Source organism: Palaemon carinicauda, chromosome 37 (genome assembly GCF_036898095.1).
Source record: "Palaemon carinicauda isolate YSFRI2023 chromosome 37, ASM3689809v2, whole genome shotgun sequence".
NCBI lineage: Eukaryota > Metazoa > Arthropoda > Malacostraca > Decapoda > Palaemonidae > Palaemon > Palaemon carinicauda.
Window position 1 is genome coordinate 4,913,626 of NC_090761.1, and position 18,475 is coordinate 4,932,100.

An 18,475-nucleotide genomic window follows, 5' to 3' on the forward strand; every position below is an offset into this window, starting at 1 on the left:
TATAGTTCAAAGACCTTATCAAACTGTTTTATGTTTGTCTAATTTCTATGTTTTTGACTACATCAGCTGCTCAAATTTTGGAGACGAGGCACATTGTCTAACCTCATCCTCCTTCACATTCAGAGCAATCTAAACAAAATCCAAAGCTGCACATATGTTCTAACAGGAAATATCCTGATAGTAGGAATAGAAAATGGAACATGAAAAAGTGAAAAATCTAATTAATTTAGTGTTTGTTAAGAGCAACCACTCAGGGCTAAATCTTGAGAAGTTTCTTTCCAGAGACCCCTCAAAACCACAAGGTGTTAGGAGTCAGTGGATTACAGCAACCATTTTGTAACAAATATACGTATTCAAAATATCTCATGTATGTAGACTTTCCAAAGTTTCTCTTCTTCCTGAAATGGTTATTTACAATATAATTTGCTGTTAAAGAAAGTAGGATAAAAGAAAAAAAATCTGGAGAACAAAGATTATTTTATCATGATCATTATAAAACCAACACAATAATATCTTGATCAATGATAAATTATGGTAGTCCTCACAACCAAGTTATCATTGTTAAATGAATGCCTATTATGATTACACTTTAAAATGAGAAGGGCACTGCAATCCACACTTCACAATAAATCTTGATCCGAATAACTACAGAACTTCTGAAGGATATTTTACCCAAAACTTTGATCACAAGGTTTGCGTAGAAAAGCTAACAATGGATATCAAACACGCTTCCAAAGCTATCAATGCACAAAGTTACAGAAGAGTCATTAAGCAAAGATGATCTTCATTTATTTTGAAAAGTACAATATAGTATAAAGTTGCAAAATAAGGAACTGATCCTTTACATATTTATATATATTAATGAAAAAATCATGCAGACCATAATAAAAAAAAAATTTGCTCATGACCAAACCATAACAATCATTCTAGCTGAAATAAATCATTCATGATACAGCAGTCCACTCCTCAATAATAAATTACCGGGATTAGACAATACAAAGTACAGTACGTACTTCGTTCATAGGAAAAACATCAAATAACCAACTTTCATGACTAGCACCATATCTGATATACACGTATCAGATTGAGTATTTCTTATACAATACATGCAAACAAGTTTCATTGTAAATCAACCCCCTTGGGTGCTTGAAATATAGATGCCTTAAACTGTCAAACTTTGAATCTCTGGAACTTGAGCAATCCAATCCAAAATAGATCATTAAAACTGAGAGCTGTATAGAACAATCTAAAACCTACAGGTATATTACATAGAATCTCAATTTGAATAGTATCTACTTAGAAATTTTCACTTATGAATTTGTATTTACTACAAGAGGAAAATTCTAACCAAAATAAACACAGTAAATATAGTTCAACCATAAGCAAACATTATACACAAACAATGTTTTTCATGATCATCCAAATCACTTGCAATACAAACTGTACATGAATTTGAAAGTAGAGGAAAACTAATTAAATATTCTATAAAAAAGAAAAAACATCTACAAGAGAGCAGTGTTTAGAATCTTCAGGTCAAATTAACCCATGTATAATAACTAAAAATTTCTGCTCCTCACTCATTTTATATTGAGAGAAGAGTGTTTCCTCATTTATCTCCTATCGATTTGAAGGCTTCCACAGGAAAGTGGTCTTAAAATTGTGAGGAAAATTATCACATGCCAAGCTGCAATCATGAAATTGAGATCAATATGGCTACTAGAATTATATTTCAGGGAAAAAATATTTTGGTCAGATTAACTGCCTCATAAAAAACAATCAAACTGCATCTATATCAAAATAATTGTAATACCGATGCATTTCAATCACTGACATGAAGACTGCCTGTATCAAGAGCAACACTAGAAAGAAATTAATAAATAAATAAAGCTTGGGTCATAACTCGGTTTAAAAGACAAAACTATGTATCCTTAATTTCAAGCATAACACCATAAACAAGTACCTGTACTGCTTATTGTATAGGAGAATCACTGAGCTTCAGTGGAACAACAGCACAACTACATTTTATATATTACCAAAACTTTATACACAATTACAAGCAACCAAGGGATTTGCAGATTTACATCATTCCTACAGATTTACACCAGTCCAAAATAACAATTTTTTTAAACAACCAGAGTTGAATTATTTTTTTTTTAAATTATTTGTAAAAATAATGTTTACAGTCCTTCAGTATCCATGCCATTTTTTTAGCTTTCAGCATCACAGCTGAGATTCACAATCTGTATATAATTAAAATTAAGTTTCACCTATGCTATCGTAATTCTATCATATCCATATTAAAGTGCACTGTAAATGGCTAACTACAAATAATAAAAATAAAAAAATGTAGTTTATCACCTCTTAACTGCAATCAAATACACCATATGAAATTCAATACGTTAAACTTATAACACCTTGCCAATGCTTAGGAATACTGTACTATCTTTCTTTAATGATTGTTGAACTTTGAATTACAATCCTAAACCAATATAAAGACCAAGTCACCATTACATAAGAATAATTACATTTACCAAAGACATGGTGAAATGACTCACAAAAAAGTACGTTTCTGGACACTGAAGATGAATATCACTAGTGATAAGGCCCTACAAAGAGTTTTGAATAAATATCGCTAGAACAGAGGATGTTAACCTAAAACATGGCAAACTAATGCCTGTTTAGCAGCTATTCCCTGAAATTTTTATGAATTTATTGCTTTTGGTTGGGCCTCCCAAGACAAGTTGTGTATAACTGAAGTATGCTTCACATAAAAATTTCTGATTCATTTTCAATAATTCCTCTAGGGATGATGATGTAACTATGTCTTGAAAATATAAATAATTGACATTAGAATAACATGACTTTATGTCGAGAATCAGAAGTGGTTAATCATATATTCATGATCCTTATACGTACTGTATTACGTATATATTACCTATGCCGTAAAGAATATAACCTTTTGAACAAAGACTTTAATGTATTCTTGTTATTACAGCAGAAGTTGGGATTTTATAATTGTACTTGGGAAATAACAGCAGACCTAGCATACATAGCTTTACAAATCCTTTCCACTCACAAAATATTCAACTCTTCATCAACATACAGTATACAGCATGGCCACAAAACAATAAAAAGGAATCAATCAATTATAATCACTGCTGATATAACCATAATGGAGATGATGACAACGATAATGATGAGAACTAAAATTTCATTTTATTAACACCTACTCAACATGAAATGCTATAAAAATTTCAAGTCAAGAGTTATGAAAAGATGTTATTTTCTAAATCAAGTTTTTAAATAGAAGATGGAGAAAATTATAAATATTTACTCTTAATTAATAACCGTAGATTCCCTAATCTAAAACAGGGAAGACCATGACTATAAAATCTTTTATATAGGATAAGGTGATAGATTGGCTGGTCCCATCTAAAATAATTTGGCAGATGGAGAGAGAAGGAGTGAGGTTGTCTTTTAACTTGAACAAGAAATCCTGTGAAAACTCTGTACCTAACTTATCAATCTCCAACTTGATAACACTCCAAAACTTCCATAAAACTTACATTATATACACATTGTGACAATAGTATAAATACATAATAAATAACCTTGTCAAATAATAGGGACTTGGGAAGCACGGAATAACATATATCTATATTCAACTAACGACCATTGATCAACAACAGGTGACCCATGAAAAAAATTAAAACATCTAAATACTTTCCTAAGATTATACAAAATGTATATCTTCCTTATTGAATGCATGTAATACAGATAAAAAGTCATCTTGATCCATCTGCCTTGCTCGTTTCTTATCAAACTCACCATCAACAAGGATGTCCTCTACTTTTTTCTTGATACAGAAGTCTTCTGGGATTTTCTTCTCACGTAAGGAGCACCAAGTCTTGTAATTCTTTTCCAATGTCTGAAAAATGTTATTTTTATTAGTAAAATAAATTTTTGAATATACTTACCCGATAATCATGTAGCTGTCAACTCCGTTGCCCGACAGAATTCTATGGAGGGATACGCCAGCTATCACAATACTAGAAGGGGGTGTATTTACCAGCGCCACCTGTGGCCAGGTACTCAAGTACTTCTTGTTGACACCTCCTCAATTATTCCTCGGTCCACTGGTTCTCTATGGGGAGGAAGGGAGGGTCGATTAAATCATGATTATCGGGTAAGTATATTCAAAAATTTATTTTACTAATAAAAATAACATTTTTCAATATTAAACTTACCCGATAATCATGTAGCTGATTCACACCCAGGGGGGTGGGTGAAAAACCAGTGTACAAGACTAAAGGATAGCTAAGTATCCCGTATTTCATATAAACAGTTATCCACAATAACAATGAAATAATAAGTACCTGGTAAGGAAGTCAACTTGAACCGTTACTCTGCCTTTAATAAGATCGTCTTCCTTACTGAGCGCAGCGTTCCTCTTGGGAGGCTGAATCAACTCAAAGGTGCTAAAGTATACAGGGCTGCAACCCATACTAAAGGACCTCATCACAACCTTTAACCTCGGCGCTTCTCAAGAAAGAATTGACCACCCGCCAAATCAACAAGGATGTGGAAGGCTTCTTAGCCGACCGTACAACCCATAAAAAAGTATTCAAGAGAAAGGTTAAAAGGTTATGGGATTATGGGAATGTAGTGGCTGAGCCCTCGCCTACTACTGCATTCGTTGCTACGAATGGTCCCAGGGTGTAGCAGTACTCGTAAAGAGACTGGACATCTTTGAGATAGAATGATGCGAACACTGACTTGCTTCTCCAATAGGTTGCATCCATAACACTGCAGAGAATGGTTCTGTTTGAAGGCCACTGAAGTAGCCACAGCTCCCACTTCATGTGTCCTTACCTTCAGCAAAGCAAGGTCTTCTTCCTTCAGACGAGAATGTGTTTCTCTAATCAGAAGCCTGAATAGTAAGAAACTGAGTTCTTAGAACTTGGAAAAGAAGGTTTCTTGATAGCACACTATAAGGCTTCTGATTGTCCTTGTAAAGGTTAAGACCTTTTTAGATAGTACCTAAGAGCTCTAACTGGGCAAAGTACTCTTTTCAGATCATTCCCCACCAAGTTGGACAGGCTTGGGATCTCGAACGACTTAGGCCAAGGACGTGAAGGAAGCTCGTTTAGCAAAAACCGAGCTGCAAGGAACATGTAGCCGTTTCAGATGTGAAAACAATGATCCTGCTGAAGGCATGGATCTCACTTACTCTTTTAGCTGTTGTCAAGCACACGAGGAAAAGAGTTTTTAATGTGAGGTCCTAAAAAGAGGCTGATTGGAGAGGTTCAAATCTTGATGACATAAGGAACCTTAGGACCGCGTCTAGATTCCAGCCTGGAGTGGACAACCGACGTTCCTTTGAGGTCTCAAAAGACCTAGGGAGGTCCTGTAGATCTTTGTTGGTGGAAAGATCCAAGCCTCTGTGGCGGAAAACCGCTGCCAACATACTTCTGTAACCCTTGATCGTAGGAGCTGAAAGGGATCTTACTTTCCTTAGATATAACAGGAAGTCAGCAATCTGGGTTACAGTGGTACTGGTTGAGGAAACTGCATTGGTCTTGTACCAGCTACGGAAGACTTCCCCTTGAGACTGATAGATTCTGAGAGTGGATGTTCTCCTTGCTTTGGCAATCGCTCTGGCTGCCTCCTTCGAAAAGCCCCTAGCTCTTGAGAGTCTTTCGAAAGTCTGAAGGCAGTCAGACGAAGAGCGTGGAGGATTGGGTGTACCTTCTTTACGTGAGGTAGACTTAGAAGGTTCACTCCTAGAGGAAGAGTCCTGGGAATGTCGACCAGCCATTGCAGTACCTCTAAGAACCATTCTCTCGCGGACCAGAGCGGAGCCAACCAACGTCAGCCGTGTCCCTTAGTGAGAGGAGAACTTCTGAAGTCCTCTGTTGACAATCTTGAACGGCGGGAATGCATACAGGTCGAGATGGAACCAATCCAGCAGAAAAGCATCCACGTGAACTGCTGCTGGGTCTGGAATCGGAGAACAATACAACAGGAGTCTCTAGGTTATCGAGGTAGTGAACAGATCTATGGTTGGCTGACCCCACAGGGCCCAAAGTCTGTTGCAAACATTCTTGAGAAGGGTCCACTCTGTGGGGATGACCTGACCCTTCCGTCTGAGGTGATCTGCCATGACATTCATACCGCCCTGAATGAACCTCGTTACCAGTTAGCTTTCGATCTAAAGACCAGATGAGTAGGTCCCTTGCGATCTAGAACAACTTCCACGAAAGAGTCCCTCCCTGCTTGAAGATGTAAGCCAGGGCTGTGGTGTTGTCAGAGTCCACCTCCACCACTTTGTTAAGCTGGAGGGACTTGAAGTTTATCAAGGCCAGAATAACCGCCAACAACTTCTTGCAAATGATGTGAAGTGTCCTTTGCTCCTGATTCCATGTTCCCGAGCATTCTTGTCCGTCCAAAGTCGCACCCCAGCCCGTGTCTGATGCGTCCGAGAGGAGACGGCGGTCGTGTTTCTGAACAGCCAAAGGTAGCCTTCCTTGAGAAGAAAGCTGTTCTTACACCACGCGAGAGAAGACCTCCTCTCTTCGGAAACAGGAACTGAGACCGTCTCTAGCGTCATGTCCTTTATCCAGTGAGCAGCTAGATGATACTGAAGGGAGGGGAGGTGGAGTCTCCCTAACACGATGAACAGGGCCAGCGATGAAAGTGTCCCTGTTAGACTCATCCACTACCTGACTGAGCATCGGTTCCTTCTTGAAGATCCATACCCAAGGAGACAATGGTCTGGGATGGAACGAGCTGAGACTCCTCAAAATTGACCAGGAGGCCCAGTTCCTTGGTCAGATCCATAGTCCATTTGAAAATCTCCAGACAGCGACGACTTGTGGGAGCTCTTAAAAGCCAGTCGTCTGACGGAGCCGGACACAAGATCATGATACTGCTGCACAGTCTGTGAACTGTCAATCATGGGCAAGCGAGGAAGTACAGTGACAACCCGAATCTGTCTAGACTGTCTGGGTCGTACAGACAACTCCTTAACGGGTTGCTGAGGTTGCCGCACTGCGTCACAACAAGTCACTTCTGTTGGTTGTTGAACGTCTTCCCCGTGACACATTGACTCCGTAAACAAAAAATCCTCTAACAAGGACTAAGCTTGGACTGCATGTCATGCAACACAGCTCAAGGTCTATGGGAGCAGGTGTGGTAACAGACGGGATTAGCGACTGAAGTGGAACCATAACCTTCCCTGTAAGCATGTTATGCTTAAATAAAAGTCCATAAGAGGTTATGCAGCTAAAGGCTCCCTCCAAATGACAGAGTCCTCAAGGGAATATCAGAAGGAGGGAGAAAAGAACTTTCTCATCTACAGGGACCTTATCCTAGAAAAGCTAAGTTCTCTGAGTGAGGGTTCACTAGTGCAAAAGCAGCAGACTAGAAGGCAACGTTATGAAACTGCTTGACAGTCTAGTGAGTTGGCAACAACCCAAGATGTGTGACTGAGAAGCATGCGGTAAGGTATGCAGAGCATGATGTATGCAGAGTATGCTGTATGCAGAGCATGCTGTATGTAAAGCATGTTGTATGCAGAGCATGCTGAATGCAGAGCATGCTGTATGCAGAGCATGTTGTATGCAGAGCATGCTGAATGCAGAGCATGCTGTATGCTGAGCATGTAGTAAGCAGAGCCTGCTGTAAGCAGAGCCTGTTGTAAGGAAAGCAGAGCGTGTGCATGGGGTTTAACATTTCTCAGAAATTCCATGACCAGTGCTAGAGTGCTTTATGCATGCTTGCATGGGGTTTAAAAATCAACATAATGTTTACCTTACATTCATAACTCATGATTCATATTTTTGCCATGGTTTGAAAATGGAGGTAAGGTATGCTGAACAGCAGAGTCAGAACGAGCTGGAACAACAATAGTTGTGGTTTCCTCTTCAAGACTCTGTTGAGGGAACACCTGAGGCTCAGTCTGCAAAGGCTGAATAAAAGACAAGCAGAAGGAAGGCGCATGGGTGGAGGAGGCTGACTCCTAGCATGAGTGGTTGAACCCAAGGGTTGCGCTTGCTGAGCGGTTGGCGGAAGCGGAGTAGCAAGTTCCAGTTCCTGTGGTGTGAGCGGAGCGCGATGAGGAAGAGGCTGCGCAGAACAAGGTAAATGTCTCGCAAGCTGAGGCTCCTGAGGCGCAAGGCTAAGGTGTTGTGGTGCTTGCCTTGTAGAGAGTTGAGCTCGCTGCAGCGAGAGCTGAGGAGACTGACTCAAGGACGGGAGAGGTTGTTGTACCTCAACCGAGTGTTGCATCACTGGTGGAACAGCAAGTGGAGGCGGAGGAAGAGAGGTATAATCCTCCTGATCCCATTGTAAAGGTTGCCTTAAGGAAGGCGGAGGCTGAACACCACTGGGAACAGCAAACTCAGCACGTGGCTCAACATCGTACGCCTGGCAGGTGGTACTGCGATCAGGCGGAGCGAGCGTAGGCGGAGGGAGTGTAGGCGGAGGCGGAGGAGCAACACTCTCAGCCCGACACTCACGCATCAAGTCCGAAAGCTGTGCTTGCATGGACTGTAGTAGAGTCCACAACATCGTACGCCTGGCAGGTGGTACTGCGAACAGGCGGAGCGAGTGTAGGCGGAGGGAGTGTAGGCGGAGGCGGAGGAGCAACACTCTCAGCCCGACACTCACGCATCAAGTCCGAAAGCTGTGCTTGCATGGACTGTAGTAGAGTCCACAACATCGTACGCCTGGCAGGTGGTACTGCGATCAGGCGGAGCGAGCATAGGCGGAGGGAGTGTAGGCGGAGGCGGAGGCGCAACACTCTCAGCCCGACACTCACGCATCAAGTCCGAAAGCAGTGCTTGCATGGACTGTAGTAGAGTCCACTTGGGGTCGGCAGAAACTACAGTAGGCTGAGGTAAAGCCTTAACAGTCGAGCTCTGTTGTGGCAGAACCTTACTCCTCTTAGGCGGAGTGCATTCAACTGCAACGTGAAACCGTGAACATTCTTTCTCTATCGTAACGATAGAGTGCAAGTTGAACGTTCTGAACGTCAACAACTGCAGAGACAAAACAAAACGTTAGTTCAACTTTGAAAACAGTACGAGACTATCAAAGAAATTCTTTCAAACTCTGTGGCGGAAATAGCATAATATGTTAACAGGTAAAACCGAAATGACGGGCTCAATGTTAATTAACTTCGGTACCAAGAAAAGACCGCCTACTATTAGGAAGGTCGAATATAAACAAATATAAAAATTAATTTTAATAAGTTTATAATAAAAGGAAGTTAATCGAAGAGGCCTATAAGAGGCGGAGAGATATAAAATAAATCTATAACTTTTGTTAAGCAAAATTAAGAAAGAGAGTCTATACTCTCTTAGACACCAACACTTCCGTCTAAGGGAAGGGTCGGCCATTTAAAGGTGAACGAGAGTTCATACTCTCTACGTCACCATAATTAATCAAATTAATTCCAAAAGCTAACTAAGCTAATATAGAAGTTTCCAGTAAAGCGACAGCCGAAATCAAAGAGAAATACTTCACCAAAGTCGTGAAAATACTCCAAGAACATAAGCGTATCCCAGAACGTCTTGCCGGAAGCACGACAGAGGAATAATTGAGGAGGTGTCAACAAGAAGTACTTGAGTACCTGGCCACAGGTGGCGCTGGTAAATACACCCCCTTCTAGTATTGTGATAGCTGGCGTATCCCTCCATAGAATTCTGTCGGGCAACGGAGTTGACAGCTACATGATTATCGGGTAAGTTTAATATTGAAAAATTGATATTTTCTACATATTTCTCCTAAATACAATGTTGACATATGCAACTTTCAAAAGAAAAAAAATAGTTTTTCAAAAACTTAATTTTATCATACATTAAAACCATACATTAATGCATCATGAAATTAAACTGACAATGTCATAAAAGCATCTGGTCATAGCTAATTAAATGTATATTCTTTCCCAACAAAATATTACCTTACACTCATAAAAAAGCTCTTCAGGTTTTTAACATAAGGAATCTTAAAGCAATCCCAAAAATTCAATGTAGAGGTAAATATAATTATAAATTAAATTTAAAACCATTTGTTACTGCATCTTTACACTCACGTGATGTACCTAACGCTTTGTTTTCGAAACTCTAACTTACACTTACGCTAACCTAACAACTAAAAAATTCCCTGACATCTGGTGGCTACGTGCCACCCAAGGTGTGGGTAAAACACACTTGTCATCCTCAGTCTCGAAATTGAAACTAATATCGTATTCTCTAGACACCATTAGTCATTGGGAAGGAGGGTTGGTATATTTATAAATATCAGGAGTAGAGAAATAACCTCCCCTAATGTTCATATTGATGACTCCTTCACTCAGATGGAAGTGGGTCATGAAGGAAAGAGGTAAGAAATTTTAAAATTTGATGTACTAGATTGTTTCTAAACACCTCTCCTTTACATATCTATACTGTACAAATTACTCAAAAACAGAATTGAACACCTGCTAGGCATGCAAGACTCAGAATCCATGAACCTTTTAAATTTGGAGAAATGGATGCCTCTGCTGACTTGACATCAGAGCTTGTAGTCTCTATGAGTCACACATCACTATGGATGACAGTTCTCTTGAAATTCTCAAACCACCCACATATTGCCTTGAATGTACCTAGCTTCTTTTTCATAGGATCCGCATACAATACCTTTGCTTTTCACAGATATTTTCACAGTGTAATTTTATCAAAAGCCATAACTGTTTCCAATCAAAGTTCATCAGTACAAACTGTATTTTTCAATATTTAACTTAGCCGGTGATTATATAGCTGCAACTCTGTTGCACGACAGACAACTCTACGGAAAAACTCGCCAGCGATCGCTACACAGGTTGCGGGTGTGCCCAACAGCGCCATCTGTCGACCAGATACCCAGCTCTCATGTAAACAAAGACTCAATTTTCTCTCTGTCGACAAGACGTACTTTACTCGCTGTTGCTAAACTGGAGTTTTTCACATCTATTTGGTGAAGTACTATAATCTAGTTTTGAGCTTTCGCAATGCAGGTGTTTTATCTTCATCTTAAATCTTGAACTCGTTTTGGATAGATTTAATTATGGTGACAAAGAGAGTATGGACTTTCTTTCACTTTTAAATGGCCGACCCTTCCCTTAGACGGAAGTGTGTTTAGGCTTTTAGTAATTATCTTATCACGTTATAAATTATTTATAGATTTTCCTCTATATATTTTATATCTCTCCGCCTTTATTAGACCTCTTCGATTAACTTTTCATTTATTATAAACATATAAAAATAAATTTTAATGTTTTGTTTATATGCGACCTTTCCTGAGAGTAGGCGGTCCTAACTTGGAAACCAAAGTTAATCAACGTTGAGCCCTTTATATCGTAATTAGCTTTTAAAGAGCTAAGGATTTAAAACTTTTTAAATGTAATATTTTATGAAAGAATTTCTTTGATAGTCTTCGTACTGTTTTCAAAGATGAACTAACGTTTAGTTTATTTATGCTACGCAGTTGTTGACGTTCAGGACGTTCAACATGCGCTCTATCGTTACGATAGAGAGAGAGTGTATCACGGTTTCACTTTGCAGTAAGAGTAAATCGATTCTGACGTTTTGTTCATTCTTTCTTAGCTTAAATGTTTTAAATTCTATTTTAAAGGAACTTTTTATTTGAAAAACCTTTCAGTTTTTTCCTTTAGTCAAATAACATGTTTTTTTGACGAAATATAATTGGGCTCTTCTCTTAGGTGCGAAATCAAGAGAGAAAGAGAGAGAGAGATAGAGACGGAGGGAGAGAGAGGAGAGAAAACGTTCCGTTCAAGCGGGTAACGTTGTTCTCGAGTTACTCTCGTCCCTAGTCTCTGTACGGGGAGAAAGGATAAAACGTTTTTAGTTTTTTATTCTCGTCCCCAGGCTATGTGCGGTGAGAGATTGAAAACGTAGTTTATATGAACTAGTGTTTAGTCTCTTTCCCAGCCACTGATTTTTTTATCTTAAAATATGTTTTCTGTTTTTTGCTGGTATTAATGAGCTTGCATTATACGACTGATTTCGCAATTACTACCGTTTAATGAAGGGTAGAATTGCGTGTTTCAGGTAGAAATCAGTAAAAGTTTCGATTTCAGTGAAATAAGTGCAAAACAGAAAATCGAAGTGATAAAGTGATATGCGCAAAGTGTTACAGTATTGCGTCCGAGGGTTCGTCTGTTCGTGCCTGTCGTTCACCTAGTCCGGGACCTCTTGCATGCTCCCAAGCCCAGGGGAGAAGTAATGTCAAACGACTTATGGGTTCGAGAGGCCTTGATCAACGAACAGACGTTTCCCTCTATGGTATCGGGTGTATCCTACCAAGATCTCCCCTACCATAAGACGAGAGAGACGTTGTTTCTCCTCGTCATCCGAAGGCTTTTCGCATAAGAAACCTGTCACAAGGTTTCGAAGCCCTTAAGCGAAAGTCAGTCCTTTCAGGACAGGTCCAGCGTCCTGGTTACAGCCATTAGGACAGCTCTGACCCTATGCAGTCATCGGATAACTGCTCGCCGCCTAACAAAAGCGTAACACAGACTCCGAGAGTCCTTTTTTGTTGGCAAAGTGTTGCGGTCACAGGTGTTACCCTCGTCTCTTACCACAACCATTTCCGTTGATCCTTAATGGGTTGTATGGCAAGACATGCAGTATATGCTTGCCTCCCTTATGGAAGACTATTCTGCCGATTAGTCCGTTGAGTCTAGCCGTTTATCTCATCGATATCCTGGCTTTCAGCCAACCTAACGTTCCTTTGTGCTTACTGTTGACGTTGGCATAGCTAAGTCACGTCACTCAGGTTGTTTAGAACCACACTCGATGCGGTCTCGTGTGGTTTTTCAGCCGCATTTGGACGTTAGGCCACTTGCTGATGCTCCTGTTGACGTTCAAGACGTTCACTAACAATCGGAGTTGACTTGTTTTGACGCTGTGCGTCAACCTCCGCATTCTAGAGTTGTTTTGACTGCTCAGTCTAGGCAGTCAAAGCAGTCTCGAGTGGACGCTGTGCGTCCTCACGCACCTGTTGTGGTTGACAGTTCAGTTGTTGACAGTTCACAGACTGTCAAGCAGTTACATGACGTTGCATTCTGGTCCGCTACTAATGCACCAGTGAGTGTGGACTCTGCTTGTAAAGCATTGCCACCACGGTAGGTCTCTCCCTTGCTTGAGACTCAGCTTTTATCGGACAAGGTTCCTGTAGATGAGGAAGTTGCTGTTCCACCTCCTACTGATATTCCCTTGAGGACTCTGTCAGATGGAGAGGAGCCTAAAGCTGCTTAGCCCCCTATGGACTTTAATTAAATCATGATGATTTTTTTAAGGATCTTTGTCCGGATCTTTTTGTAACTGCTGCTCCTCGTTCGCCTAAACGTCAGAGCTTACACTAGGCCTAGCTACTTCGAAGCCGTTCTTTTTAAGCTAGTGCTCTCTCGCTCTCCTAGAGAGCTTTACGTTGGCTAGGCGACTGGTTTTTCACCAGGAGGAGTTTGGGGGATACAGCCTTTGCTTTCCCTTCTTTTAAACTGGCTTATAGAGCGAGAGTCTGATATGACACGAGAGAAGTTCTCGGCTTGGGAGTTCATGCCTCTGCCCAGATAGACTTCTCAAATCTCGTAGACTCTCCCTGGCGCCTGGCCAGGAGACGCTCCAAGTTTTTTACAGGTCAACTTCACAGCTGTTTTAGAGCCTTTGAAGTTTTGCTGTACAATTATGTCATGCATAAACAAGGCTTTCAGGGATGGAAAGCGGTACCGCCTCAGTCGCTAACCCCGTCTGTGGCCGCACCTGCTCCCGTAGACCCTAAATGGGCTTTGCTGCAAGACATGCAGTCCAAGCTTGCGTTCTTGATAGAGGACTTTAATGCGGAGAAGGTTGCTACCGAACCTTCTGGCCAACAACCTTCCAACTCGCGTCTGCCAGTTGAGGTGGTTCCTCCACCGATGCGACCCAGTGTGGGTTGCCAGCCGCACGTTGTCGTTAAGCGACGCTCGGAGGTGGTTGTTGACGTTCAGGACGTTCAACAACCAGCAGAGGTGACTTGTTTTGACGCAGTGCGTCAACCTCAGCAACCCGGTAGGGTGTTGACTGCACAACCCAGACGGTCTAGACAGTCTCGGGTTGACGCTGTGCTTCCTCGCGCACCCATGGTTGTTGACAGTTCACAGACTGTGCAGCAGTTCCATGATGTTGCGTCCGGCTCCGTCACGCATGCACCAGTGCGACCGGACTCAGCGAGCCAGACGTTGCCCACTCCGTTGCCGTTTCCTCATCAGTTTTCGGATGAGGAACCCTCTGATGAGGACGTTGCTGAACAACAAGACGATCAGCCCCCAGAATAGATCAAGCCCTGCTATCCATCCAGAAGATGCTGCAGAAGGAACGCTGCTCAGTCAGGCTGTGGATGAGTCTGGTAGGGACGCTGTCATCCGTAGAACAATTTGTGTCACTAGGAAGACTACTCCTCCGTCCTCTTCATACCATCTAGCTTTTCTCTGGAAAAAGGACAAGACGCTAGAAGCGGTCTCGATCCCGGTTTCCGAAAAGATAAAGTCTTGTCTGACTTGGTGGAAGGACAATATCAACCTAGAGAGGGTCTTCCCCTGGCTGTTCAGACTCCCAACCACTTTCTCTTCTCGGACGCATCGGACGTGGGCTGGGGCGCGACACTAGACGGTCGGGAATGCTCAGGACTGTGGAACTCGAGTCAGAGGAGCATGCATATCAACTGCAAGGAGCTGTTGGCAGTACATCTGGCCTTGAAAAGCTTCAAGTCTCTCCTTCGAGGCAAAGTGGTGGAAGTTAACTCGGACAACACCACGGCCTTGGCGTACATCTCCAAACAAGGAGGTACCCACTCACTGACGTTGTACGAGATCGCAAGGGACCTGCTCATCTGGTCAAAAGGTCAAGACATCTCCCTAGTAACGAGGTTCATCCAAGGCGACTTGAACGTCATAGCAGATTGTCTCAGTCGGAAAGGGCAAGTAATTCCAACCGAATGGACCCTCCACAAGGATGTGTGCAAGAGACTTTGGGCCACTTAGGGTAAACCATCCATAGATCTCTTTGCAACCTCGCTGACCAAGAGGCTTCCAATCTATTGCTCTCCAGTCCCGGACCCAGCAGCAATACATATAGATGCTTTCCTCCTAGATTGGTCACATCTGGATCTCTACGCATTCCCACCGTTCAAGATTGTCAACAAGGTACTGCAGAAGTTCGCCTCTCACGAAGGGACAAGGTTGACGTTAGTTGCTTCCCTCTGGCCCGCGAGAGAATGGTTCACCGAGATACTTCGATGGTTAGTAGACGTTCCCAGTAGTCTTCCTCTAAGGGTAGACCTTCTACGTCAGCCACACGTAAAGAAGGTACTCCAAAGCCTCCACGCTCTTCGTCTGACTGCCTTCAGACTATCGAAAGACTCTCGAGAGCTAGAGGCTTTTCGAAGGAAGCAGCCAGTGCGATTGCTAGAGCAAGGAGAGCATCTTCCATTAGAGTCTACCAATCGAAGTGGGAAGTCTTCCGAGACTGGTACAAGTCAGTTTCTGTATCCTCGACCAGTACCTCTGTAGCTCAAATAGCCGTTTTTCTCTTATACCTGAGAAAAGGACGATCCCTTTCAGCTCCCACTATCAAGGGCTACAGAAGCATGTTGGCATCGGTCTTCCGGCATAGAGGCTTAGATCTTTCCAAACATAAAGATCTGCAAGACCTCCTTAAGTCTTTTGAGACCACCAAGGAGCGTCGTTTGGCTACCCCTGGATGGAATTTAGACGTGGTACTAAGATTCTTCATGTCAGACAGGTTGGAGCCGTTACAATCAGCCTCCCTGAAAGATCTCACTCTTAAGACTCTTTTCCTGGTATGCTTAGCCTCGGCTAAAAGAGTCAGTGAGATTCATGCCTTCAGCAAGAACATCGGATTTTCGTCAGAAAAAGCCACTTGTTCGTAGCGCTACAACTTGGTTTTCTAGCCAAAAATGAGCTGCCTTCTCGGCCTTGGCCTAAATCTTTCGATATCCCCAGCTTATCGGAGATCGTAGGCAATGAACTAGAGAGAGTCTTATGCCCTGTTAGAGCTCTTAAGTTCTATTTAAAGCGTACTAAACCTTTACGAGGCCAATCTGAAGCTTTATGGTGTTCAGTTAAGAAACCATCCTTGCCTATGTCAAAGAATGCTTGGTCAGTCTTTATCAGATTGTTAATACGAGAAGCTCATTCACATCTGAGTGAGGAAGACCGAACTTTGCTTAAGGTGAAGACGCACGAAGTTAGAGCTGTAACAACTTCCGTGGCCTTTAAGCAAAATATATCTCTGCAAAGTATAATGGACGCAACCTATTGGAGAAGCAAATCAGTGTTCGCGTCATTTTACTTGAAAGATGTCCAGTCTCTTTACAAGAACTGCTACACACTGGGACCATTCGTAGCAGCGAGTGCAGTAGTGGGTGAGGGCTCAACCACTACAATTCCCTAATTCCTTATCCTTTTAATCTGTCTCTTGAAGTGTTGTTTTTTTATGGGTTGTCCGGAAGGCTAAGAAGCCTTTCGCATCCTGGTTGATTTGGCGGGTGGTCAAAGTCATTTCTTGAGAGCGCCTAGATTAGGGGTTTGATGAGGTCCTGTTGTATGGGTTGCAACCCTTGATACTTCAGATCCTAGGGGTCGATCAGCATCCTAAGAGGATCGCGAGGCTCCGTAAGGAAGACGTATTTAAAAGGCAGAGTAATTGTTCAAGTTGACTTCCTTACCAGGTACCTATTTATTTTGTTTTTGTTATTTTGATAACTTCTAAAATGAAATAAAAAACTCTTAGCTCATAAAAGTGTAAACATATATTACTGGTCTCTACCCACCATCCTGGGTGTGAATCAGCTATATAATCACCTGCTAAGTTAAATATTGAAAAATGTTATTTTGATTATAAAATAAATTTTTGAATATACTTACCCGGTGATTATAAATTAAATGACCCTCCCTTCCTCCCCAATAGAGACACAGTGGGACGAGGAGAAAATTGAGTCTTTGTTTACATGAGAGCTGGGTATCTGGTCGACAGATGGCGCTGTTGGGCACACCCGCAACCTGTGTAGCGATCGCTGGCGAGTTTTTCCGTAGAGTTGTCTGTCGAGCAACAGAGTTGCAGCTATATAATCACCAGGTAAGTATATTCAAAAATTTATTTTATAATCAAAATAACATATTTTAATCAAGAGAAAGTCATGAATGCAGTAGATATTTGGTTCAGGTAATTTTCACATCCTTCAGCATTTCCCTGCTAGATAAAAGATATATCTCCCTCTGTTGGGGCACAAAAAGGATGCAACTAAGATAGACAAAACCCCCGTAGTACCTTATGAACAACCAGTATGTGAAGATTAGACCCAATTTTAGGGATACTGATTAGCAATTAGGTTTGCCTCTCTTGAACGAATCAGTTACTGTACTAGTTTCTAAGGTGACGAGGATTGTCATCCTACTTTGCTTGATTTGCATTATTCAAATGAAATCAATAATTTTTGCAATTCATCATTAAATGGTTAAGCTTAATTAATATTTTTCCTAATTTGCTTATACTGTACTGTACACTATACCTTGAGTTATAAGTAATTTTAAATAAAAGCAAATCAGGATACAAGCATACATATTTGAATAGGGTTACGAGTATTGCATCAGCCTGCAAGCAAAAATTTCCCACTATGGGAATTTTACCAGTACTATTGAGACTAGCACAAAATTGGTAACACGGTGCCCATACGCCACCCAGCAGTGTTCATGGCATCTTCACGTGATTTAAATTTAACCCTTCTTTATTTATAGAAAATGGCAAAAGGAGTCTTCTCTACAGTAGACAGGTTCCTTGTCAAATTGAAATACAGTATATAGAGTAGATAGGTTCCTTGTCAAAAAGGAAGTACAGTACGTATATAGAGTAGATAGATTCCTTGGTAAAAGTGAAGTACAGTATATAAAGTAGATAGGTTCCTTGTCAAAAAGGAAGTACAGTACGTATATAGAGTAGATAGATTCCTTGGTAAAAGTGAAGTACAGTATATAAAGTAAATAGGTTCCTTGTCAAAAGTGAAGTACTGCATATAGAGTAGATAGATTCCATGGTAAAAGTGAAGTACAGTATATAAAGTAGATAGGTTCCTTGTCAAAAAGGAAGTACAGTACGTATATAGAGTAGATAGATTCCATGGTAAAAGTGAAGTACAGTATATAAAGTAGATAGGTTCCTTGTCAATACGAGTCTCCTCAAAGGTAAAATGGTATTTTTATTAAAAAATTAATTTTTAAATATACTTACCTAGTAGTTACATATACTGTATGTAGCTTAAATCCCGCGTTTCGTCGCACGCACGGCAGAAATTCAAATTTCGCGGCAATCGCCGCCACGACAGTAGGTGGTCATAAATGAGCGCCATCTCTCATAGGTTACTAGAACCATTCACA

The 18,475-nt window shown here is 41.3% G+C and overlaps 1 protein-coding gene across 2 annotated transcripts in view; it reads right to left on the reverse strand.

Moving 5' to 3' along the window:
- Nucleotides 1-464: 464 nt before the first annotated feature.
- LOC137629430 (probable dimethyladenosine transferase) overlaps nt 465-18,475 on the reverse strand; it is a 36,269-nt gene continuing 18,258 nt past the window's right edge. For both annotated transcript variants that reach the window (XM_068360676.1, XM_068360675.1), the window contains exon 6: nt 465-3,928. In XM_068360676.1, the coding sequence (XP_068216777.1) occupies nt 3,734-3,928 (195 nt within the window). In that variant the 3' untranslated portion in view covers nt 465-3,733. The remainder of the gene's footprint in view (nt 3,929-18,475) is intronic.